At 41.0% G+C, this 25,889-nt stretch overlaps 1 protein-coding gene across 5 annotated transcripts in view; it reads left to right on the top strand.

Annotated features, from left to right (window-relative positions):
- Window positions 1-25,889, top strand: part of STX7 (syntaxin 7) — a 900,235-nt gene that overhangs the window by 346,613 nt on the left and 527,733 nt on the right. For all 5 annotated transcript variants that reach the window (XM_044063754.1, XM_044063764.1, XM_044063774.1 and 2 more), the window contains one exon: window positions 21,562-21,655. In XM_044063754.1, the coding sequence (XP_043919689.1) occupies window positions 21,562-21,655 (94 nt within the window). The remainder of the gene's footprint in view (window positions 1-21,561; window positions 21,656-25,889) is intronic.

The following is a 25,889-nucleotide window of genomic DNA, read 5'->3' as shown; positions in this document are numbered from 1 at the left end:
TAGATAAGTGCATCTCTCACAGGTTGTAGTGTTGGGTGATAGGAGGAGAGGGTTGTCTGTGTACATGAGGCATTTTCTACATTGACTCAAGATGCCCAGATTCATCAGATAGACAGGAGAGAACAATGGTAGCTGACCCTTGGACATGCCTGAATAAAAAACTTGTTTTCCTCTTGATAAGTGAGGAAAGTGAGTACAGGAGCTGCTTTTCTCTAAGCAAGTGAAAAATGTAAGTACAAAAACGTTTTCCTCTAGGTAATGAGGAAGATTGAGTGCTATAGTAATTAGTAGCTTATTTAGTGCTTACAAGTTCTGAACACGTGCTGAGCATGAATAAGCAAATTTAAGTGCTAAAACTAAGAATATGTATCTGCACTAGACGAGTTACAGGACAGAAACAAGTGCAAATGCAGGCTTTTAAATCCGAAAGTTGAGAGAGGTGGAAGAGGTTGCTGTAACGGCCAATAACTGCAAGTTCTGGGCCAGAACCAGTCCTTATGTGGTAGACTGGTTACCTAGTGCTTACCACTCCCACTGATAAGCTAGAAGGCTTCCCTCCAACACAGAAAGGGTTGGGGGTGCTCAGAAGCTTACATACAGTCCTGGATACAGCAAATATGTATCTGGAACACTAGTTACAGGAACGGTAGGAAACAGGCTTACATTTTTTTTTTGTTACAGAAAAGTAGCAAAAAGTAGTAAAAACAATTCACATGCAGTGCAAGCTAGCACACTTGAGTATGTAGCAATGTTAGACCAAACACAGTTTAAAAAATGCAATTAAATTAAAAGGGACTAAAAGCAAGTGCAGAAAGTTTATTAGGTAGAATGTGGTAAAGAGATGGGACTGGGGGAGTGTCTCAGATCAAATCTACAGTGGGGCGGATAACTGCAAAAGCCACCAAATTTAAACTACAAACCAAAAATAGGGAGGATGGGTAGGACAAAACAGTTTCAACAGAGATTTAAGCAACAACTAACAGTATAAACTCTAAAACCAAAAAAATATACTCAGCTCTGTATATTTGCAGATCAGTCCCTCAGAACAGTGAGACAACAGTTTCAACAGAGATCTAAGCAACAATTAACAAACTCTGTAACCAAAAAAATATATACTCAGCTCTGTATATTTGCAGATAGTCTGGAAGGCAGCCTCTCAGAACACAGGTTCCAGCAATTAAATGCAGGCTGTTACTAACAGGTCAAATTAAGTGATCCTTGAGTTAGATAACACACAAGCTGTAAAAACCAGTTATACCAACTGAAGACATGGCAGAAAATGGGGGGGGGGACAGTTTCAACAGAGATCTAAGCAACAACTAACAATTGTTGCGTCTTTCAGCTTTTCCCATTTAGGGGTCACCACAGCGGAACTCCGGTCCGCTAATGATTGGCAGTAGATTTTTAACGTGCCGAGTTGCCAGCCCTGACGCACAACCTTCAACGAAGGTACACCCATTCACGTACGTCTCCACACAGAAGACGCTTTAGCTGAGAATCCAACAGGACAAAGTCTTACTGTGAGACAACAACACTACCGCAGCACCACCACTGCAGCTCTAAGCAACAACTAACAGTACATACTCTAAAACAAAAACAATATACTCTGCTATGTATATTTGCAGATCTGCCTCTCAAAACAGGGAGACAACTATTTCAAAAGAGATCTCAGCAACAATAAACAAACTCTATAACCAAAAAATCTTTGATGTAAGAAGTATCTTTTGTTTTTAATTATATCCCTTGCTCCACTCAGCTGTTCCTGTTTTTTGCAGAGCACCCCTGATTTTGTCTCTTATTGTAGCACAGTCTCATAAAACTTTTGATTTTCTGGTAAATCACTGAGGATTAAAGTCAGTCAGTAGTACCAGACATTACAGTAGCATTTTTTTTTCAAAAAATGCAAGCTGATGCAAAACCTGTTGATCTGTTAACTTTTTAATTGAATGAGTAATATTGAAAAACTCTCTCTGATTCTGGGATTTTGCTCTTCCCATCCCCTTTATTGTTGTCTTTGTCCCCCATTCTTGAGGAAGGAAACAGAAGCGTAGACACACACACACACACACACACACACACACACACACACACACACACACACACACACACACACACACACACACACACACACACACACACACACACACTCAATCACTCAATCTACAGAGATTGTTTTCCCTCCTTACCCCAAACGTGTCAATCAGTGGCTGCCTTCTGAATTCTAAACGACAACCCTGTGAGACATTTGATAGTTTCATGTGCAAAGCATAACACTTCAGCTGCAGTATGAAAAAAAAGTCCATTCAGGTGCCATTCATATCCGTGGTGCAAGTTTGCTGGGAGATATTTTATTATTTGGACATGTATTGTCATGAAGCAGGACTAATTAGAAATCTGGCATCTGTTATAATGCATATGCAGTACTGCAACAAATCCACAACCACTTTCTGCAGAACACTGAATTACTCTGGAGATGACTTGCCACCACCTTTTATTTCCTTTTCCAAAACCTTCATTTATTTTGTTTACCACTAGTCTGCCAGTTTTTGCGTTCCTTTCATAACCCTCGCTGTTTGTAATTTTGAAAAAAAGAAGTGTTATGCTGATGTACATTGCCATTACTACCCACTCATCCCCAATGCTTAACAGTAGTTTCTGCTCTCACTCTCTCTCTCTGTCTCTTTATCCTTGCAACTAGCAGTCAGCTGAGCTTATGACCACCAGTCTTATCGCAACACCATTGCAAGTAGTGTGATAGTATGACGCAAGATCAAGGAGCAACACAAATGTGGGGAAGTAAGCAAATGGATGCGCATTTTTTTGAGTGTAGAGTTGCAGAACAGTGTGTGTTGCAACTTTAAGAAGCATTTCAAAGTGAGGGCATGTGCAGGTAGCAGTGCCATTTTGAGAAAACAGCCAGAGTGTTAACATGTATGAGTGCAGTAGTCAATCTGTTTATAAATTTAAGTTACTAAACCTCAATCTTGATGTGTTTGTATGTAATAAAACTGAACCCACAAGTGTTTGTATGTAATAAAACTGAACCCACAAGTGTTTGTCTGTTTTATCCTGACTGGACAAGTGACATGGTCTCAGAACCGGGATGGAGAGTGCTGCTACTTAAAACCATGAGGTGCAGAGTTAACGGTGAAGGTATATTGAGCAAGTTGGGTGATACAGTGCTCAAACAATTAAAAAAGGCCAGAAATGAACTTCAGGTAACCAAAACTCGCATAAATGATGTATTTTGTAAAGAAAACGATACGAAGCATTCATAAAGCATAAAATGCATTATTAATCAAATGAGTAGCACAAAACACATTATTAATCAAAGGCACAAAACTCATTATTAATTTAGTGAAATATTCAAAACCATGATATTTGATAAAGTTGTCAGAAATACTTGTGTGGTGTTGGGAGTTGCTTCTGATTTGCATAATGAGCATGCTTAAATTAAAAGGAGCACAAGAAAAGTATAATGAGCATAAAGAGTTCAAATGGGCATAACAAATGCAATAAAAGGGCAAAATAAGCATAAGAAAGCAGGGCGACTGCATGCTTTTTAGTTACCGACCATGTTTTGACATGAGCTACTATTTTGCATTGACTAAAACTATTCAAAGCATAACTAGGAGTTATTCAAAGTATTTCAGAGTGTGCAAAGTGTTTGCAGTGAATGCTTTATTACAATACAATTATTTCAAAGTGTTTAAAAAATAACTGTACTTTGCACACAATAAAGTGCAGTCAGAATACAGTCATTTTGAAAAGTTTCTTGTGCTGTGTACATTTTATTCAGAGTGCAATTATTTCAAAGTGTTTCTCACACTGTACAGAGTTATTTTGCAAAGTACAGCCATTTCAAAAAGTTTCTTTTGCTGTGTACAGTTAATTTGCAAAGTGCAGTCATTTTGAAGTGCTTCTTACACTAATAAAAGGTGGTTTCACAAAGTATATCGATTTGAAAGTGTTCTTGTGCTACGGAGACTTATTTTCCAAAGTGCAGTTATCTTGAGGAGTCTGTTGTGCTATTGGGCATAATTACAAGTTCTGGCATAAATTTCTGACATATATATGTGTATGTTCGTACATAATTCCAAGGGTCTTTATTACTGTGTGTTGATATGGCAGAGGCATTTCACAGATCCAGTCCACTTGTGTTTAATCATAATATTGCAGAGATTAAGCATAATATTGCAGAGAATTGGAGAATATTTGAGGAGGAATATGATATTTTCATACAAGCAGATTTTTCTGACAAAGATGCACGTATGAGACATTTATTTTGCTTAACTTAGCGGGATCAGAAGCCATTGAAAGAGAGTGTTCATTTGTGTGTGCACCAGCTGTATATGCAGGAGAAGAGGAGAACCACTGTATTGTTATACAAGCTGAATCAAGGGAGGGACCCTGAGTGCTTGAAATGTAAATTTAGAGAAATATGTAACCCCCAGATAAATGTTACATTGGAGAGTCACCTATTTTATACAATAGACCAACAGCCCAGAAAAAGGTTTGCAGCTTATATTACTGACTTGAGAAACAAGGCTAAAATGTGCAGATTTGGTGATTTGAAAGATAAGTTGATAAAAGATAGGCTTGTGCGTGGTGTTAATAATGCTGCAATGAGAAAGATTTTGCTTTGTGACAGTGCTTTAATGTTGAGCAAAGCTGTAGAGATTTTTCAAATCCATGCACTTACAGAAAGGCACACAAGTTGCTTGCAAGTCATAAGAGCATGGTTTCAGCAGCCTCTAGAGCAAACATAGACAGCATGTAGCATGTGGCTAGCAGAAACAGGCCTAAGCACATGGCAGCTGCAACCCCTGCAGGTTTCCCAGGGAGAACCCGTAACTTTCCAGCAAGTTCTAAGACTAGCTCAGTAAAACAGACATGCTCAAGGACAAGGGTGTCAGCAAAACCCAAGTCAAGTCTTATTGTGAACTGTCACGATTGTGGTGCCAGTCATGAGACTAAAAGAGAAAAGTGCTTAGCATTTGGTCAGCAATGCACAAGTGTAAAAAATGAAATTACTTTCAAAAGTTTTGTAAATTAGGCAAGCCTCATTATTTATTAAGAAAGGTCACTCAAAAAGCAAGTTGATCATATAGAAAGCTGTAACTCTACTTTCTATGTAGATGGTGCATTACTGGTCAGTGAGAAGGTTAATGCAGTAGATTTATTAGCAAAAATGAAGTGTTTTTTACTGTCCTAATCAATGGTAAACCCACAGACCTCAAAGCAGACACTGGTTCAAAGTGCAATGTTATGTCAGCAGAAACATTTGCTAGAGTAAGAGATGGTTGTTGTTATTTGTCTTTTCAGCTTTTCCTGGTTAGGGGTCGCCACAGCGGAACTCCGGTCCACTAATGATTGGCAGTAGATTTTTATGGTGCCGAGTTGCCAGCCTGACGCCCAGCCTTCAGCGAAGGCACACCCATTCACGTAGAGTAAGAGATGGTAAACAACTTAATTTGGCCAGTTGTATGAAGCTTGTTGCTTATGCAGGTAAAGAGATTCAAACTGAAGGTTCAGTAGTGCTTTCATGCTATTCAGTTGGGAACAGTTACAGCTTGCAATTTTATGTAGTCAGAAGACCTGTACAGTCATTATTAGGTCTCCGAGACTGTTTAAGAATGAAACTGCTTTCTTTTACCAAAGAAGCCCATGATGTAAGCACATGTCCTAGTTCCAGTTTCACCGATGCTATCTTCTCAGAGTTTGCTGATATTTTTGAAGACAAGCTAGGTAAACTTCTAGTTATGTACTCTATGAAATTAGACCCAGAGGTCAGTCCAGTGGTCAGACCACTGAGAAAAGTTCCGAAAGCTGTGCATGCCAAAGTAAAGTCTAGTTAGATAAAATGGTGCAACAGGGTGCGATTTGTCCAGTCAAAGAACCAACTGAATGGGTGTCTTCTGTGGTAGTTGCTCATAAGAAAAGCTCAGATGAAATCAGAATATGAATTGACCCAAGATACTTAAAGCATTAAAGAGACCCCATCATCCTGTGTGTACATTTGAGGAAGTTGCTACCCTAATGCCAAATGCCACATTTTTTTCTGTCTTAGATGCAAAGAGTTCATTTTGGCAAGTAATGCTTGATGGCTAATCTTCACTACTGACTACATTCAGTACCCCATTTGTTTGATGCAGGTTTATCAGTATGCCTTTTGGAATAAATTGTGCCAGTGAAGTCTATCAGTGTGCAATGGAGCTATTTTTTTCAGGTTATCCGTGGGCTATAATAGTAGATTATTTACTAGTTAGAGGTAATGGTGAAGCAGAGTATGACAGAAATCTCAGGAAAGTTCTGGAAAGAGCAGGTGAAGTGAATTCAAAGCTCAGTCCTCTGAAATGTAAATTCAGGCTACCAGAAGTTACTTATGTAGGTCATTTATTTACCAGTACAGCCTTACAACCCAACCCTTCCAAACAAACAGCCATTCTTGAGATGCCAGCTCCAGACAATGTCCAGTCATTACAGCATTTCCTTGGTATTGTTAACTATTTGGGCAAGTTTATAACAGACTTAAGTGAATTATCAGCACCTTTAAGAGAGCTAACATGCAAAAAATGTTGCCTGGTCATGGTTGGAACAACACCAGATAGCATTTGATAACCTCAAAAACAAAATTGCCAGTCCATTTACATTAAGACACTGTGGTATCCACAAACTAGTAATTCTTTCCCGTGATACTTCACAGTTTGGTCTTGGTGCAGTTATTTTCCAAGAGGGCAGACTAGTAGCCTATGTGTCTAGAACTCTTACCTAAACTGAGATACAGTATGCTTAGATTGAGAAAGAACTTTTGGCAATTGTGTTCGCCTTTTCGAAGTTCCATGATTATATTTATATTTATGGCCGAGCTATCCAGATCGAGACTGATCAACCTCTAGTCACTATTTTAAAGCAGCCTATACATACATCTCCAGCAAGATTACAAAGAATGATGCTCAGATTACAAAAGTACAACTTTAAAATGGTCTATACAAAAGGTAAACTTCTTTATCTGGCTGATATCTTATACAGAAATACCACAAAAAAGCTTGATGCAGAGAATTTTGACTTTGATGTCATGGAAGTGCATAATTTTTCTACCACAAGAATTGATGAACTAAGAGATCATACAAAGACTAATCCAGTTTTGCAAAAGTTCAACCACTTAAGTGTTGGATGGGCCATCAAAGCAATCTTGTGTACCAACAGAAGTGCAGTCTTATTTTCCTTAGAGAGATGAGGTGTTGATGGAAGATGGTGCCTTTTACAAAGGTCCTAAACTTGTTGTTTCTACTTCCTTACAACATGAGTACATTCAGATTTTGCATCATGGCCACCCAGGTTCCGAAGCTACCAAAAGAAGGGCGAGAAGACTAGTAATTTGGCCTTCTCTGTCGAAAGACATTGATAAAGTACTTTCACCTTGTTCAGTATACAATAGTATTAAACCACATTTGCAAAAACAGACACTTCAGCTAAGGCAGAGTCCTAAACTACCTTGGTCAACGGTAACCACTGACCTATTTGAGTGGAACAATCAGAATTACTCAGTGTTGGTAGAGTCTTATTTCAACTGGTTTGAGATCGATCTGCTATCTAATGTCCAGTACTATTATTTCTAAGTTGAAACGTCATTTCTTAGTCCATGGTTGTCCACACAAAGTTATTTCTGACAGTGGTACCCAGTTTACCAGTCAGTTATTTCAGAAATTTGCAAAAGCGTGGGACTTTATTTATATTAGTAGCAGTCCAGAATACCCATAGTCAAATGGCCTGGCTGAGCATGCAGTACATAGTGCAAAGCAATTATTAGAAAGATCAAAGAGTGACGATACTGATATCTTCTCGAATTTGCTTAATCTCAGAAATATACCCTGTGACAACTTACTTGCCTTGCATGCTCAGAGACTTCTGTCTAGGCAAACCAGAAGAACCTTGCTTATTAGTTTTAGTTTGTTGGTGCCTAATCCTAAAAACACCAGAGCAGTCAAAGCCCAACTATTTATAAAGCATTCTTTCAGAAGTCCAGCTAAGATAAAATTAACAGATTTCTTCGTTCATTGAAAGGAGAGAGAGTGAGGATGCAAACGGCAAAAGGTTTTGATCAAATTGGTCAAGTGAGAGGTATTTGTGCTGAGCCGAGATCCTACTTAGTGGAATCTGAGGGCACAGAATACAAAAGAAATTGCAGGCATCTTCTTCTGGTGTCTAAATCGATATCGCAGTATTGTACCTGTGATACAGAATCTAGATCTCAGAGCACCCCAGACGATGTTCCTTTTGATGGACATGTCTCAGTGCCTATTCCCATTCCTTGTGATGTATTAGATGTCCCTGAAGTTGAAGATTCAGTCTGATGTTGTTGATCTTCATTAATTCCTTACTGATGGGTTATCTGTTCCATCCTTGGAACCAAGTCAGCCTTATACCAAGCTCACATCAGCCAAAAACTCTCGAGCCAAGGTCCTACCCACAATGCTCTGCTCCCTGTTACCTCAGATCTCGTTTGCCACATTGCTGTACAGCTGTGTCAAGCCTCTTCTCTCAGCAAAGTGTTCAATTTTTTGAATTTTTCTATTGGTGTTGAGAAAGTTTTCAATTTTTCACCATCTCTATCTTCCTATCCTATCGCAACTTTGAGACTCTCTTTCTGTAGTACTTTAAGTCCTTTATCTTACCTTTGAGGTAATTGTCTATTACCATCATTGGTAATTCTTCCTCTCCCTTTTTTACCCTTCTGGGTAGTTTCTTAACCTTTTAGTAGTGTTATAGTTTCTCCCTTAATTTTACAATGTCTGATAAGAAAAGTAGTGCTGGTTTCAAACAATGTACAGAATGCGGCCATAAGTTACTGCTTTCTGATGGCCATGATTTGTGTGTTTATTGTCTGAATGTTTCCCACCTTTCAGTGGACCCTCTGTGTGGGATTTGTAGAAATTTCTCGATTAGGACTCTGAATGAAAGGAAGATTAAACTTATACTAAAAGGCCTCCTTAAAACTCCTTTCTGCGAGGCCATCTCTGGGTTGGGGGGCTCACCCCCTCCTAAACCCCATAAGAGGCATTCTTCTTCTTCTTCTTCCTTGAGGTCGTTCACTTTGTCTCCCTCTGGAGATCACAAGGAGTCGACCCACAAAAAGGTAAAAATTTCGGGCCCGGCATTGCCATCTCTGGTCCTTTCAGCCCCAGCCTTGGCACTGCCCCAGTTTATTCTCACTACAGCTATGTCGTTTGCATCGCCACCGACAACAGAGTTCACAGTGCAGACACTTATAGCTCTGACAGTTTCGTCGTAGCCTTTTTCGGCACCACTGACATTGGTGCAGACCCTGTTGGCACCGTCTCTACAGGTACAGTCTCCGGCACCATTGGTGCAGACTCCTTCGGCTCTGTCCTTGCCGATGCAGTCATCTTCTGGGATACTGCCCTGTACGGTGCAGACACTTATGGCACAGACGTGCTCAGTGTAGTCACTTTCTGCACCGTCATTACCAGTGCAGACACATTCTTCGATGGCACCGTATTCATTGGTGCAGACATTTGCCACACCGCCCTTCATGATGCAGGCACCCTCGATGCCCATGGTGCCACCTTTATTGGCGCAGATACCCTCTGCAACATTCTCCTCAGTGCAGACACCCTCTGTTCCGGGCTCTGCATCACACAAACTCACAAGAATTAAGTACTCTCCCTCCTTAGATCCTTTTCTGGGAAGTCAGTACAGCCCCTTTTTAGGCGGGCCAGAATCCCCATCAGGTCTGTCTATGAGGTCGACCAGGAGCCTCTCAGAACAGGATGTGTTGCAGCTTGTCGATCAGTTGCTTGTGACCAGGGAACTCTTTCATCCATCTAAAGCTAAGCTCCCTCTTGCAGGTGACTGTATTTCTCCACAGACTCTTTCTTACACTCCTGCTTCAACTTCCAGGTAAGCATCAAAGCCCCCTCCTCTGACAGCAGCTTCCCTTCCTTCAACCCCAACAGTGGACCTTACTTTGGAACCGGAGTCATCTTTCTGGCCCTCCGTGAACTGGGCACCGGGCCCTTCTCAGGCTAACGGCTGTGCCGTGGGGGCAGGCATTGTTGGTTCAACACCAATTTTTTCTATGGCACCCTGCAGGAATTCTCCTCCCCTTATGCTCCGCAGTCCTCTTGAGACTCCTGGTCTGGGGGTTGGCTCATTGGAGCTGGGTGTGACTCCGGTCCCGAGGTTGTCATGCTCGGTTCTGGGCTCCCATCCCTCTTCGAGCAGTCCAGCTTTCCAAGCCATGGAGAGGACACTTGCCTCTGCTGGAAAAACATCCCTGTCAGAGTCCTTGCCCCCCTCTGTGCCACAACTGTCGCAAGCCACAACTACTGGACCCCTGGCACAAGGGCCTCATGTTTCTCCCCCTCAGGAGATCCCCTCCTCACAATTTTCCCCAAAGCTCCCCACTGAGGAAGTCCCTTGCAAGAGGAAGCACATGGACTCCACTGAGGACTTATCCTCAAGATCCTAAGATAGAGGGGCGACCAGAAGTCCTCCAACCCTTCCTCAGAAGAATCTGTATTCCTGCAGGCCCTTTCCGCCTGGCTTCCTACCTCATGGGTTACCCTACTGGCCGATGAGCTTGTCCAGTTCATTGTCCAGTATGCATAGAAGGCTCCTGACACTTTGGAAGCTATTCCTTGGAGGCTTGATAACATTTTATCTGCACCTGCTGGACATCCTCATTGATCCAAAGTGGATGCCATGGTGGTGGCTGCTGCTGCTGATGCAACCAAAAAAGACATGGCAGAAGAGAGCCAGACTGTCCATCCACCCATCAAGGAGTAGTGGGTGATAGACTTGGGAAGCATGTGTTTGCTTCATCGACCTTCGCTGTAAGGTCCTTGAACTACTTGGCACACTTTACGAGGCTCCAGACAGACCTTATCAACCAGCTCTCTGAAACCTTGGCAGGACCTGTTTCTGATGAGGTGCATGACCACGTAGCCTCTCAGATAGCAAACCTGAAATCGATATCCAATTCTTGCATACGCCTCATTTCACATGCAACAGAAGGAGTGGCTAGAGCAGCAGGTGCAAGCATAGTCATGAGATGTCATGCCTGGATGCGCCTTTGCGGACTCCTTTAAGGCTTCCTTTATGAATGCCTCCATCGAAGCCGCTTCATTATTTGCCCCAAAGGTTAAGGATACACTGGCAAGGTGTGAACAACATGGTAAGACCCTGTCTGCCATTGGTGTCCGACACTCCACCCCTCAACGATTGTACTCCAGAAATCAGAGGAGTGGGAAATGTGGCACAGAAAATCACAGGGCTCTTTCCGTGACGCACGTGCCGAGTTTTCCCTAAGGGCAGATGGGGAAACTCTAATGGAAGACTCCCCTTTTGGGGCAGAGGAGGTTCGAAACTGGGGTTCCAGATATTCTTTCTCTGGGCAGCCCTACCAGCTCTCCTGAAGCGTTGCCCAACTGCTCACCTCTGGAAGCGGTCGGGGGTCATTTTTCCTTGTACCCCACTGCCTGGCAAACCATAACCACCGATTCTTGGGTGCAACGGATAATATCCAGAGGCTACCACATTGCCTTCCATCTCTGTCCCACTTCACCCAGAAATTTACCCGACATCCCACCCAGTCAAAGGGAAGCAGCAGCACACAAAATCTGAAAGCTGCTACAAAAACAAGAGTCATCCAAACAGTCCCCCCAGACCAGATAGGATCCGATTTTTACTTAAGATTCTTTTTAGTGCCAAAAAAGACAGGGGACTGGAGACTGATTCTGGATCTTAGCACACTAAACAAATTTGTAAAAACAAGAGAAATTCTGGATGGTCACGGTTCCGTCTATCCTTCCTCTTTTGGAAGAAGACAATTGGATGTGCTCTGTAGATCTTCAAGATGCATATTACCATATAAAAGTGGACAAGCTCTCAAGAAGATACCTCCGCTTCTGCATAGGAGCCAGTCACTACCAATTTCGAGCACTGCCCTTTGGTCTCTCTACAGCCCCCAGAGTGTTCACCAAATGCATGGCAGTGGTTATTGCTCACCTGCGACTTCAAGGATTCCAGGCGTTCCCATACCTAGACGACTGGCTCCTTACCGCCCCCACCAAAGGTCTAATGGAGGAATCCCTGGATTACACTCTTCTCACAGTTCAGTGCCTAGGCATCACAAGCTGGGAGAAGTCCAACACGACCACGGCACAATCTTTAGAATTCATCGGAGTTCTGTTGGACATGAGGAATTGCACAGCATCTCTTCCGGATCACAGACTTCAATGAATAAGACAACAGGTTCAGTCGCTAATCTGTCACCAGAAATCTTCTGCTCAGTCCGTACTCCAGCTCTTGGGGTTGATGGCAGCCTCGATCACCATTGTTCCTCAGGCCAGGTTCCATATGAGATTTCTTCAGTGGCTACTTCTCTCTGTGGTACCCTGTACAGCATCATTTGTCTTTTCAGATAAGTGTAACTCAGAGATGCAAGCAAGTTTTGCTCTGGTGGATGTCTCAAAATTCTCAACAGTGGTGTCTCCTCTTCAGCCCCCATCAGCCAAAAGCCACGGTGACCACGGATGCCTCCCGATGGGGTGGGGGGGGCTATGTCAGGGAAACTTTGTCCAAGGCACCTGGTCGAAAGCAGAGGCTCATTTGCATATCACTGTCCTGGAACTGAGGGTGGTGCTATTAGCATTGCAAGCATTTCACTCGATCCTTACAATCCAGTCAGACAACATATCAGTAGTCTGGTACATCAACAAGCAAGAGGGCACCAGATCTGACCAGTTATGCTGTGTGGCCTTGAGAATATGGCAATGGGAGATAGCTTCCAACCGCTTTCTAATTGCAGCTTCCATCCACTTTCTAATTGCAATGCACATTCCCGGGAGCTCCAACATGATAGTGGACAAATTGAGCAGGTGGTCCCTCAATCCTGTGATAGCGGCAAACATTTTCAACTGCTGGGGCCAGCCTTGCTGTGATCTGTTCGCCTCCCCAATCAACTACAAGTGCAGCAACTACTTTGCCCTGACCCCCCCCCCCTCGGGTACAGTCACTGAGAGACGCTCTAGTCCACGCTTGACCATCGGGTCTGCTTTATGCTTACCCTCCTCTTCCCCTCATTCCACAATTTTTGAAGAAAGCACAGCAGTTGAAGAGCCAAGTAATCATCATTGCTCCATATTGGCCTCGACAAGTTTGGTTCCCTTTCTCTGGCCTCACTTGCTAGATCGACCGTGGATTCTCAGTCCAGCTCCGACATTGATCTCCCATCTGCAGGGTGTGACCCACCCCAATCTATCAAACCTGAAGCTGACAGCTTGGTTTCACCACTTCCAGTGATTGCTAGGCAGGATAACCTCTCCTCCCCGGTACGCAATATTCTTATTGCATCTCATAAATCATCCACCAGGCTGACCTATCTCAGCAAATGGAAAAGATTTACCTTATGGGCAGCAAACAAACAATTGGACCCCTTGTCAGCCCCAGTTTTGGTGGTATTAAATTATTTATCAGATCTCTTTCAATCTGGGGTATCGGCCTCTACTGTTCATGTTCATTTAGCTGCCATTTCTAATTTCCACATTGGCTTCCAGGACTCTTCACTCATGTCACACAAACTCTGTAAGACTTTCTTGAAGGGTGTTTTTCACCTAAAACCTCCTTTTAGAGAACCAGTACAACCTTGGCACTTGGCTTTGGTCTTGAAAGCCCTAACAGCACCGCCTTTTGAACCTGCATCTTCATGTGATTTAAAGTACCTCTCTTGGAAAACCTTGTTTCTGGTTGGTATCACATCGGCCAGATGTCTGTCAGAACTTCAAGCCTTAGGCATCAAACGTCCCTAATTTATTTTCCATAAGGACAGAGTCTCACTGAGAACTAATTCCTCCTCCTTACCGAAAGTGGTGTCAGAGTGGTTTATCAACCAGTCTATTGACCTCCCAGTATTTTTTCCTAATCATTCTAACAAGGGAATGTATCACCTGCACTCCCTAGATGTTCAAAGGCAAATCTGTTTTTATTTTGACAGAACAAAATCTACTTGTAAATCAGACCAATTATTTCTGTCTTTTTCTGGACCAAGACCAGGTTTTCCTGTTTCTAAAGTTACATTAGCATCATGGTTGAGAAATTGCATTACCTTCATCTCCAACATGAGCAGCATCACCTTGCCTCACAAAGTGAAAGCACATTCTACAAGATTAATGGTAACTTCAGCAGCTTTCCATGCTAGGGCTACCATCAATGACATTTGCTCAGCTGCAACCTGGGCCAACCACCATACCTTTATTCATCATTACAAACTGGATTTGGCCTCCAGAGGAAGAGCTTCCTTTGGTTCCATGGTGCTCAGGAATGTCCTTCCATGAGGGCCGCCCAAGGATATAAATAGCTGGGGACTCTGTCCCATCAGTAAGGAATGAACGAAGATTAACAACATCAGATAAAGAAGTTATGTCTTACCATAACATTCCATCTGTGTTGTTGATCTTTGTTCATTCATTACTCCCCACCCTTCGTCCCCCTCTAGAGGTTCCTGGTGGATTTTCATATGGTGGTCCTTCCATTCTTATAGGTCTGTTATGAACAGAGGTAGCCTCTACTTTTGTCTATCAACTCGCAAACTCAATCTGGGGTAACTTGGAGCAGAGCGTTGTGGGTAGGATCTTGGCTCAAGAGTTTTTGGCTGACGTGAGCTTGGTATAAGGCTGGCTCCGTTCCAAGGACGGAACCGATAACTCATCAGTAATGAATGAACGAAGATCAACAACACAAATGGAATGTTATGGTAAGACATAACTTCTTTTTAAAGACTGTCCCAGTTGCTAGATCCAGTTCTAATTTTTATGTCACATAATCAGGTCGTACCGCTAGACCTAGTGTAAAATATACAGAAACCTGGACATGATTGTTTTATTTGTTTTTATTTCTGTGTAACTGTATGTCAAATCATTAGTTCTATTAGTTCTGTATAAATGCATGTCAAAGGATCATTTCTGTACAATTGCATGTCAATAAATGTTGCCATTTTCAGTGTATGAATTATTTCTCAAAGAGGGAGGATGTAGAACAGAGCATGTGTTGTAACTTTAAGAAGCATTTCAAAGTGACTGTACATGCATATAAATAGAGAGCATGGGCAGGCAGCAGTGCCATTTTGAGAGAACAGCCAGAGTGTTAACATGTAGGAGGGCAGTAGTCAGTCTGTTTATAAGTGTACTTAAGTTTGTTACTAAGCCTCAGTCCTGATGTGTTTGTATGTAACAAAGCTGTTTGAACCGAACCCACAACTGTTCAGACGAGCAACAGGAGGCATGCTTTATTAAAAACAAATTGGAAACCTTCTGTTTCAATGTATGTTATGACAGGACTGCATTTATATCACCATGCAGTATTTTTAAATCGGAACAAGGAGGGTCAAATCAGAAAGTTGGGCAGGGAACGGCAACAGGGCCCCAAATTAGAAAATAATGAAGAAATTTGTGTTCAGCGCCGCTGGTTATCCTCCACATGTTTGCAAGGCAGACACCAGAAACTTGAGTATATGAAAATAAATACGTACTCCTTATGTCATTTACCTTTTTTTGTTTTAATTAAAACTAAGTAAAATTGTTTTTGTAAGTGAATAGCAATTAATTGTTATGTTGCAGTCTAACACTGGTGGAATGGTATTTGACAGGGGGTTTTTTTGACACTGGGTTTATGAAGTACTTTACAGTTAATTTTGACAATATACTGTGATTCAGTGGCTCATGTAAAAACACATGGGAGAGGTGTCTCATTCACTCTGTGTTTCAAGCAGAGGCCCCATCAGTGATTTCTGTTGCTGCCAGGTTTTGTCTAGAACCATTGCCTGCAGTGCTACAGAAATCTGTTGCAAGAACTTATTTATAGATGCCGTGTTGATGTACTTGCCAGGATCCAAGTGGGATTTGAGTATTCTGTTTTAAACAATTTACCATTTTTCCCCAGATATCAGATGAATAGAACAAAACTTAGAACAGTGGCCATTAGGTTCATAGGTAGGTACTAGGCTATCGGCCCTAGGACCTATACAAGCGTAGCCAAAAAGGTACCCTGGTCACCAAAAAAAATTATTTTCCTGTTTCCCTGTCGAGCAGAGCCACAGAGATGATCCCTAGGGTGAATTTCCTATTTCCCATCCAATCATCAATATTTTTTTTTTGAAGAGTGCTAATGAGGAGCTTTGTTTGATGTAGATAGGTAGTTTGTTCCAGAGCATGGGAAACCTCTGGGACAGGAATCTATCCCTCCAGCATGTTCTGTTTATTGTGGTGACAAGATTTAGGTCCCTAGAGCATGTAGCTCGGAGGGAGCATGTCCAACAGCTCTGGGTTTGACATAGCTTTGTATGTTAGGCAGAGATCGCCTCTGAGTAGGCGATACGCGACGGAGTAAAGCTGGAGTTTTTTGAGATGGTCTACGTAGGGCATCTGTTTGAGGCCAGTAATCCTCTTTGTGAGCTTTGAGGTATTTCTGCAACCTTTCCAGCTGTTGTAGATGTCTTGTGAGGTACATACCAAAAGGGGCGTTGTACTCTATAATCGGTCAAATGAGTGACGAGCAGAGGAGACCAATGACCTCTTTTTTTCCAGGATGAGAACCCTTTTGGGATGAGAACCCTTTTGTGATGAGGTGTGCCATGTGGAAGGATTTCCTGACTACTGTGGCAATGTGATTATCAAAGGAGAAACTACTGTCCACCTGTGTCCCAAGGTCTTCGGTGTTAAGTAGACTACCACCTATGTGGTAGCTCATGGGTACAGAGGACAGGGGATGACGATGCACTTTTGGCATTGAGCTTGAGGCCATGGTTTTGACATCAGGCATCTCTCAGTGAGGCCGTTTTGTAGGATGTCCATATCATTAGGAGTTTCAATTATGGCTCCTAGGTTGCAGTCCTCTGTGAACTTCATTAGCCAAAGACTTTCTGTGTTAGCCTGTACTTCAGAAAAGTAGATACCAAACAGGAGAGGACCCAGAAGTGAACCCTGTGGTACTCCACTTGTCACTGGGATGAAGTCGGATTTGGAGTCTGCTACTTTCACAGTGTGGATTCTGTCAGTGAGCCAATTGGCAACCCATCTTGTGACATAGGGATTTATATCTAGTTTAGTGAGTTTATCTATAATTCCAGAGTGGAGGATCACGTCAAAAGCTTTGGCAAGATCTAGATAGGCTATGTGAACCACCTTACCCTCGTCTACGGCTTTGGTGACTGCTTCAAAGAAGTCAGTCAGGTTTAGGAGACATGATCTGCATTTTACAAACCCGAACTGGGTGGGGTCCAGAGTTTGGAGATTACCAATGTCTTTGTTTATAAGTTTCATGATGATGCGTTCCATGGCATTGCAGACCTGTCTCGTTAGGCTAAGGGGGCGTTAGTTCCCGGGGTCCATGGTGGCTCCCCCTTTGTGGAGTGGGATAACCGTCATCGTGCGCCATTCAGAGGGCACAAAGCCTGAGTTGAGGCTATGATTGAACATGGTGCTTAGGTGGGGTGCCAGTTCATTCATTAATTATGTGCCAGCAAGGGAAATGAGGCAAGAATACAGGCATTTTTTTGGGAAATTGCCCTTAGAAAATATCTACGAGTTTTTGCTTCGAGAGTTGAAATTCAATTAGTAGAACGCAGAAGGAGTCAACATAGAGATTGAAATCTGATTTCAGGAGGTGGAAATGGTAGAATTAAACCTAGATGTAAATGTGCAAGTGTTATGTATTTTTCTGTTGCCCTTGAAGTGTTGCTCACTCAGGCCTTTTTCAGTAAGTGTTGTGGTCCACTTCTTCAAGTCAGTAAACAATATAATGATAAACTTTATTTGGGATAGAAGTAATCCTAGAGTTTCATGGGTGGAAGTTGTTGGAGTGGAAAGAATAGGGCGAGTTGGGATTCTAAACATAAATAAATATATTTTGTATTAAATGTCTTAAATGTGGAAATACTTGACTTGATGTAAGGGGTAATAACAGAGTTTAATTTAGTGTACATTTGGTCATATTATGGGAGGAAGAGGGAGTACCCTGTGTTTTGAAATGGACGTGGAGAACTCTAAAACAGTTTACATGCTCCAAGGATCCATAACCTTGGGCATATTTATTTATTAATTTATTATTTATTGATATTTGGTGACCGGGGAAGTCCAACTGGGCCAGAAACCCATTTTCACTGGAGGCCTGGTGAGAAAAGCTCCACATAAAGTACAGAATTGTGTACAATGTGCAGTATACATTAAGTTTTTGACAATGCACAGTATATATTACTCATACAGTTTAGTTCAACATATTATAATCAAGAACAAGAAAAAAACGCAATAGCTTAAAGCATTATTACCCAAGATAAATAGAAATTACACATACAGTTTGGTACAGCATATTGCAGTCAAAACTGAGAATTGTACAATGTGTCTCAAAGTATTGTTGTGCAAGATAAATAGACATGGCAAAGCTTAGATATGAAAGAGTATTAATTTGGGGTTAGGGTCTGTCTGGGACACATGATAAAGTGAACAGTAAGAAGATAGGCGAGTTCTTGTAGATATCAGCTGCTGTATGTTTATAGAGTGTGAGGGGGTATAGCTTTCTGTGTAGGATTACTGAGATGGAGGGAGAGAGGATGCAGTGATAGAGAGATGAGATGTAGAGAGGGTAGGTAAGGAATAGTTGGCTAGAGAAGAGCAAGATGTTTAGAGCCCAAATAGACTAGTGTAGAGAGAGAGAGAGATGTATAGATGCTAGGTAAGGAGTATGAGATGTTTAGAGGTAAGGAGAACGCGAAAAATATAGGAAAGATGTAGTTTGAGATGTATGGGCTGGTGGAGACGAGTAATAGGTCATCAGTTAGGGGAGAAAGGGTGCAAAGAAAATAGGTAGAGGGTGAGGGGAGGAGTTTGGCACCAAGGATGGTGGGGAGGTGGTATGAGGAGGGAGAAGGTATGGGCAGACAAGTAGTAATATATTTAGGGTGAAAAGATAGGAAAAGAGGTATATTGGACTGTGGGAGAGGAACAAAGACATATGTTTGTGTTGCAATGGTGATTTTTTATTTAGGGCTAGTTTGCTTCAAGACATTAGATTTAGTTACATGTATAACATAATGGGGGGTACTCCAGGGCCTCTGGTGATGTCCATTAGGTGACTGTGGTGCATTCAGCTCTGAACATGTCCTCCTGGGCTAAAGATACTGTCACTTGGTGGAACTGAATGCCAGTTCCCAGGTGAACTACTGAATTGCCTGGTTTGTTCTCACTTCGTGGAGGGGACATTCTTTTTGTGTTAGAGAGTTTGCCTAAACTGCAGATTTGAGATTTAGGACTCCTAGCTACAAGTGTCAGTATCATGGGGCTGCACCCACCATATTAAGGACCCAGGTATCTGAAGCAAGGAATGTTTACTTCAACAGTTAAGTGTATGTTTACAGGAATCACCCCAGCCCCCATAGACCCCCCCCCCAGCACACATACAAGCCACACACTTTTTGAATGCATAGTCTGCTGTCTTCTGTCCATAATTTGTAATAGCTGTAAAGGGAGGAACTGAGGGATATATTATATTATGACACATTTTTCTGAAGAATATTTCTACTATGATTTATCTGTTTTTTTAATCCAGAATGCACCCGAGTTTTATGTCTATTCAATTGCAACAAAATAATAAAATATATAAGAACTGTGACAGAGCTTCTACCAAAAAGACAGTAGGGAAGTCAGTTTTCCAAAATTATAACTAGTTCCTCATACAGCAGTAGTATTTCCTAGGGGAGATCAATATATGCAGACTCGTGAGAGTTCTGTGGGCTACACACTAGTAGCCATGACATCGAGCTACTCAATAATAAGTTCAACATTTGTCTTCTTAATAGACCGTTTCATTGGGGCCCTGTGCGAGAACTCCATTGCCAACTTGTTGTATTTCTAGGTTGATCTACTCCTCCTTTTCTGGGTTTTTTTTTTTTTTTTTTTTGCTCTAAGGATATACCCTTTCAGTATTTTGTATTGTCCACGATCCCTAATTTTTCATTAAATGCATTACTGCAAACAAAAAGTAATTTTAAATACATTTTGTCAGAATTCTGATTGTGACCTTCCCCTTTTTTTCATTGAACCTGCCAGATTTTGTCTCCCCTGTCAGCCAGCCCCATGCCTTCTCCAGTTCTTGCTGTTCCTCATTAAGTGTGAGAAAAGATTGGTGGATGCTGTCATACAGATGGCCTCAGTAGTGGATTGTGCCTTTGCCACCATCCCCAAACATCCTGGCAATGAGCCCTGCCCAGATTGGGGAATAAGTGACCCGCATAACTTTGAGAGCGACTGCGCCATTCCTGTGGACAGTCAATGAGGACTACTGCATTTGTGGCTTGGGGGCTGACTGCATATCCCTTGGGTACCCTTTGTATCCCTACACTTCCTATAAGGGATTTGTGGCACTGAATTTACCTAGTCCTCCCACTCCTCCAAATATAGGCAGAAACAGCTTCCACATGCCACCTCCATTAGATACCCAAGCCACTTGTCAAACTTTGGTTGGCCGGGCCTGTCTGCAAGTGTCCAAAAAGGAACACCACAAGCCACTGGATAGTCCACAAAGTTTATTACACTTCATAACAGGTAACCAAGTTAAGCACTTTCATCCTACCAATGTTAGGACTTCATCAGAACATCCATAACCCAACCCTTTTATGCAACTTCAATTATATAATAATCAACACAACCAATTATCCAGTTAATTAAATACATTTTGAAACGACATTAATTTTTTAATATATATATATATATATATATATATATATATATACATATATATATATCACTAATTTTAATTAAATTAAAATTGCTTAAAACTATCTATCCTAAAATATGTTTTAGCTTAAATTAAAATTGCTTAAAACTATCTATCCTAAAATATGTTTTAGCTTAAATATTCCAGAATTCCAGAAATACATTCTCATTTATGCCTGGGTAACAACTAGTTGCGTCTAAATGCAACTGCCATTTTAACTCTCATATATCCAAATGCAATCTAAAATGTTTAAATTTTTAATTTTGCAACAGTTGTCAAAGATAAACAAGGTAGAATTTTAGATGGCATATATATATATATATATATATATATATATATATATATATATATATATATATAGATATATATATATATATATATTTTTTTTTAATTAATGTAGTTTCAAAATAGCAATTTAATTAATTAGATAATTGGTTGTGTTGATTATTATGTAATTGAAGTTGCATAAAAGGGTTGGGCTATAGTCAAAGGATGTTCTGATGAAGTCCTAACAGTGGTTGGATGAAAGCACTTAACTCTGTTCTGTCGTGAAGTGTAATAAACTTTGTGTACTATCCAGTGGCTTGTGGTGTTCCTTTTTGGAATTTGTGTTTCATTTGGTTATCGTGTTTGGCTGTCTGTAAATGTAGCTGGCATCTGTTTCTTATTGAAAGTGCTTTCAGTTTACACCTGTTCTGTTTTTCTGTTTTGTTGTTGTCCACCTACTGAGCTTTGCTTAGATTTATCATCTGTATTTGTCATTGCTTCTAGACAACAAAAACTGCAACTTGTGAATCATCTTTCAAAAGAAACAGAGAAGAAGATAAAAGAATTTACTTCACTCTCTTCTTCAGCTGACCAACAGGTAAAAATGTTTGATTTTTTTTTTTTTAAAGTAAACCACACCAGTGTTGTCTGTGTATATTGATAAATATCGCAAATCCAAAAATCTGACATTGAGGACCCACCTTCCTTGTCCTCTCCATTAGTCAACATTCATATTTTACTTTTTTACAAGTTCTGTCTTTTGTGGACTAATGTGTGTCCATGAGAGTAGATGATGTGATGCCAATTGTCAGCTACAGAAATGCACCTAGTCTGCCATTTTTTTTCTGCTCATGTTTGTCTTGATTTTGATCCTTGCCATTGCAGCATAAAGTATTACTAAGTTTAAATGCCAGTTTATATTTGAACATATTCAGCAGCAAAATAAATTTGAGAAACGACACAAGGAGACCTCTTTTGGGACCAGTGAAAGGCCTTGTTTCGACTCAGGGTAGGCTACAGTTGCTGCACCTGAGCCATATTTGGAAGACTCGTCTGGTACCCTCACCACCTAGCAGTGTGATAATTATTGTCAGCAGCCCAACCAACATTTTGGGGGTTAGAATTGTCCTTAGATAGCAGGGATCGATCTCGTTTTGGTCCACCATACACTAGAGGACTTGGGACTTGAAGTATACCTGTTTCCACCCTTGGGGAGGAGTGGCATCCATTGTTGTCAGAATGATCTCTTAAAGCAAATGGAGGAAATAGCTAAATACATTTTTGATGCTTATAGAAGTGAACCTTCATTTTCTCAGACTGATTCCATCACGGAGAAGCATTCCATCAAATGTAGCTATGATGTTTGGAATGTTTGCTTCAAGGTAGATGCCACTAGAACACTAACTGAGACATGTATGATTAAGGAAACAGCCTTTACCTGAGTATGGTGGGGAGCATTTAAATGCACGTAATGCCGGAGAAAGATTCTTTAATTGTCCTTCAGAAAATTTTTTTTATTTAGAAAAGTAGAAAAGAAGTGGAAACCACACAAACTGCCATGCCACCTTCCATCACCCTGTTCCTAGATATTCTAGGAATTGCACTACCAAACTGTTATCCTTTTAGAGGAAAAAGACAATGGTGTTTCAGTTAAGAAAGTAAAGGCTGCTTTGATAAAGTGAACAAACATAAAGAAAATAGGTGACAGTCCAAGCAGTAAGGTTGAAGACCCAGGGAATTCTTTTCAGACATCAGTAGTGCCACCCAGCTATGACCACCTTCTATCACCTTCCTTTCCTCCTCTTGCACACCCAGCCCAAACCTTCTGGGTGAGCAAATTGAACTGCCCTAGAGCGTTCCTTCAGTTTCCTCTTTTCTGGACATGCTAGCTTTGTCCACCAACCTGCTGTATATATCAAAGCTTCTTTTGCATCTGCTGGACTGCATGTCCATAAAGGTGGCCTCCAACACCAGAAAAAAGAAAAGGTTTTTAATGAAGGCTTTTCCTGTTGCCATAAAGAGCACCTGTCCTAGATCTGTCTTGTCCAAACAGCTTTTTATCTGTAATGAACTTCAGAATGGTCACACTACAGCCTCTCCTCCTCCTGTTCTTAAAAGATGCTGCCCTCATCACCCTGGGTATAAAGTATAGCAACCTCTGTATTGTTATCCACAGAGCTTACAGACTGTATCCTATTATTGGGCTCTCCATCTGTCAGTTCTCCTCCTTGCATTTTGACCTTTCTACTGCAGTTATCTTATCCAAGTTCTTGGCCACCCCTCTTTGTAATTGTGGGGATGGAGAGTATCTACATTTTCCTATACTTAGACAGTTTTATGGTTTATTTTGTGCTATCTGGAGGAGCTACAAAAAAACCATCAGCTTGGAGGAACTACAAAACGCCTTCAGCTTTTCTTTACATTACCTTCCAGGCTTAGTCTTATCCAAAGGAGATCTATGTCTACTGATTTCTGGACAATTTCCTGTTGAATTCTTGCTGCCTGGAAGAAGTACAAAAAGCACTCTGTTTTCCTTTTCTCTGCATCTTAAACTTAGGTTTCTCTTTGAACTTTGACATACCAAACCTGTGTTATCATATGTCGCTATCGTCTTAGGATAAGTTCTGAATATCAGGGTATATGTAGTGTCTCGATATGAAGATGCAACAATTGTTGATGAATGAGTTCATCCTGAAGGTTTCTTGTGAGGATTATCTTACAGCCAGAGTATTCATAAAAGCATTTGAATGCAGGTTGTCCTCTATGGTAGTGGTTTTTCATGCAAGGTCATGTATGGGGAGGATTCATTGACGGCTTTTGGTTCCAGCATGACAAGACCATTGGAAAAAAAACTCTCATTTGCTTCATCAGAAAGGAACTCTGCTGGTGGGATGCCTACTTCAATGTCAACTCTTCAGCCTTCCAGATCAAGTCCAGTGTTGACCATGATTGTCCTGGACTTGAAGTGGGGGACATACTCATTCTACCTCAAGGCTAACCCAAACATTTCAAGAGCAGGCATGTAAAGTTAATGAGATTTTGACGGTCATCTGTGTTGTATGTTTATTCAAAGCAGTACTCAAGCCAGGTGCACTCCAAGTGGTAATAGACAATCCAGCTGTGATGCATTACATAATCAAGTAAAGGAGCATCATCTCTTATGGCCTTTGCAGGTTAGTCATGCATCTTTGGAACCTGACCATTAGCCTTGGTATACAGTTATAACTAACAATCTCCAGCAGCAGATTTTCAGTGTCACGCTGTTTTACCAAAACCTTTGCAGCCTAGTACAATTGCATTTTGGATAGGGAAGTTTGCCTTGAGATAACAAGGAAGTGGGATATTCCAGGCATTGGATATGTTTGTATCTCCAAAAAGCACCTAAAGATAGTCCATCTTCAGAGCCTCCTTTCAGAAGTTTGGGCACCCATTGCTTTACTTTTCTCATGGAATCAGTGTCTTTTTCATACTTTCCCCCTCTTGCTTATTCTAGAAGTACTGGTCAAGTCAAGAAGGGAAAAGGAAAAACTTGTTCCCACGTCAAATCAGTAAATGAGGCATGTGTGCTTCTCCAAGTAGTTAACATATGCCCAATAATCTTGTTCACTGCATTGTACTGAGTCAACAAAAATGGAACATGATACACCACAGCACCTAGGGCTTATGTCTTTGTGGTTACTTCTGCACAGTCATGTGCTGTTTGTCAATTTAGTCCATTTATTGTAGAAAGCCAGAAGGCTTAACACGAAATGACATCTAGCAAAATGATAAATGTTTTCATTGTGATGCAACAAGAAACACTTGACTGTGGTTGGCTCTTCTGTTATGCAGGATTTGTAATATCTTTTGAATTTTTGACAGTGGCTTTGCTTCTGCTTCTGTCAAAGTGCTAAGCTTTTTTTCTGAAACATACTTTACACCTGAGACTTCTTAGGGGATCTGTTCCTCTTCAAAGGTATTTAAATTTTGTGGTTGAGAAGCTCACACTGCTTTTACGCAAACCTGCAAGTTCTGCTGTTCTTGCATTTTCTACCATAGAAGACATTTTCTTAGTAATTCTCACATCACCCAAGAGACTCTCAGAATTACAAACTTTGATGTGTAAAGAGCCCTACAAAGTATTTCACAAGGAAAGAGTAACTGTCAGGCTCAACCTTCTTTTTGTCAGTACTGTGATTTAGAGATTTACTTGGGCCAGAGCATTCAGCTTCCTCATGTTTCCCTCAGCCCACAAAACAAGACTGAAAGGTTTATGGCATTCATGCACATTAACAGAGAAATTAGTAATTGCATTATATTTTATTATATTGCATTTTATCATATTCTTTAATTATTTTATTTGACATTGTATCATGTTATATGTTGTATAATAGATAGACCAGGAAATTCTAACTGGGCATAATTTATTCCCACTTTCAGACAAGGGAGTAAAAGCTCCTTAGCTGTGTGACACATTTTAGGCATTTCAGTTTCCAGGATTTGTCAGACATATGTTTGAGTGGATACAGAGCAGCCTGTGGATAGTTATGTATAAGATGGTGCATATGGTACATAGTAAGATAATTAATAGTTTATGTAAAAAAATTGTCAACTATATGTATAGCTCATAAAGGTACAGAACATGTGCCACTGATTTTATTTTTCAGGTACGTGTTGAAAGTACATCTCATAAATAGTCAACTCTTACATAACTGGTTAGAACTGTACAATTTCTATGGTAGTCCACTTTGATAAAACTTGACCATTTTATTCAGTCTTCTTTAACTAACTCATTTAGACAACTAGTGTACACATAATGCAACTAAAATACAGGAATTGAACTCTATACACTT

Source organism: Protopterus annectens, chromosome 1.part0 (genome assembly GCF_019279795.1).
Source record: "Protopterus annectens isolate FY-2018-M chromosome 1.part0, PAN1.0, whole genome shotgun sequence".
Lineage (NCBI taxonomy): Eukaryota > Metazoa > Chordata > Ceratodontiformes > Protopteridae > Protopterus > Protopterus annectens.
Note: the sequence above shows the minus strand (reverse complement) of the source record. Positions and strands in the feature narration are given on the sequence as shown.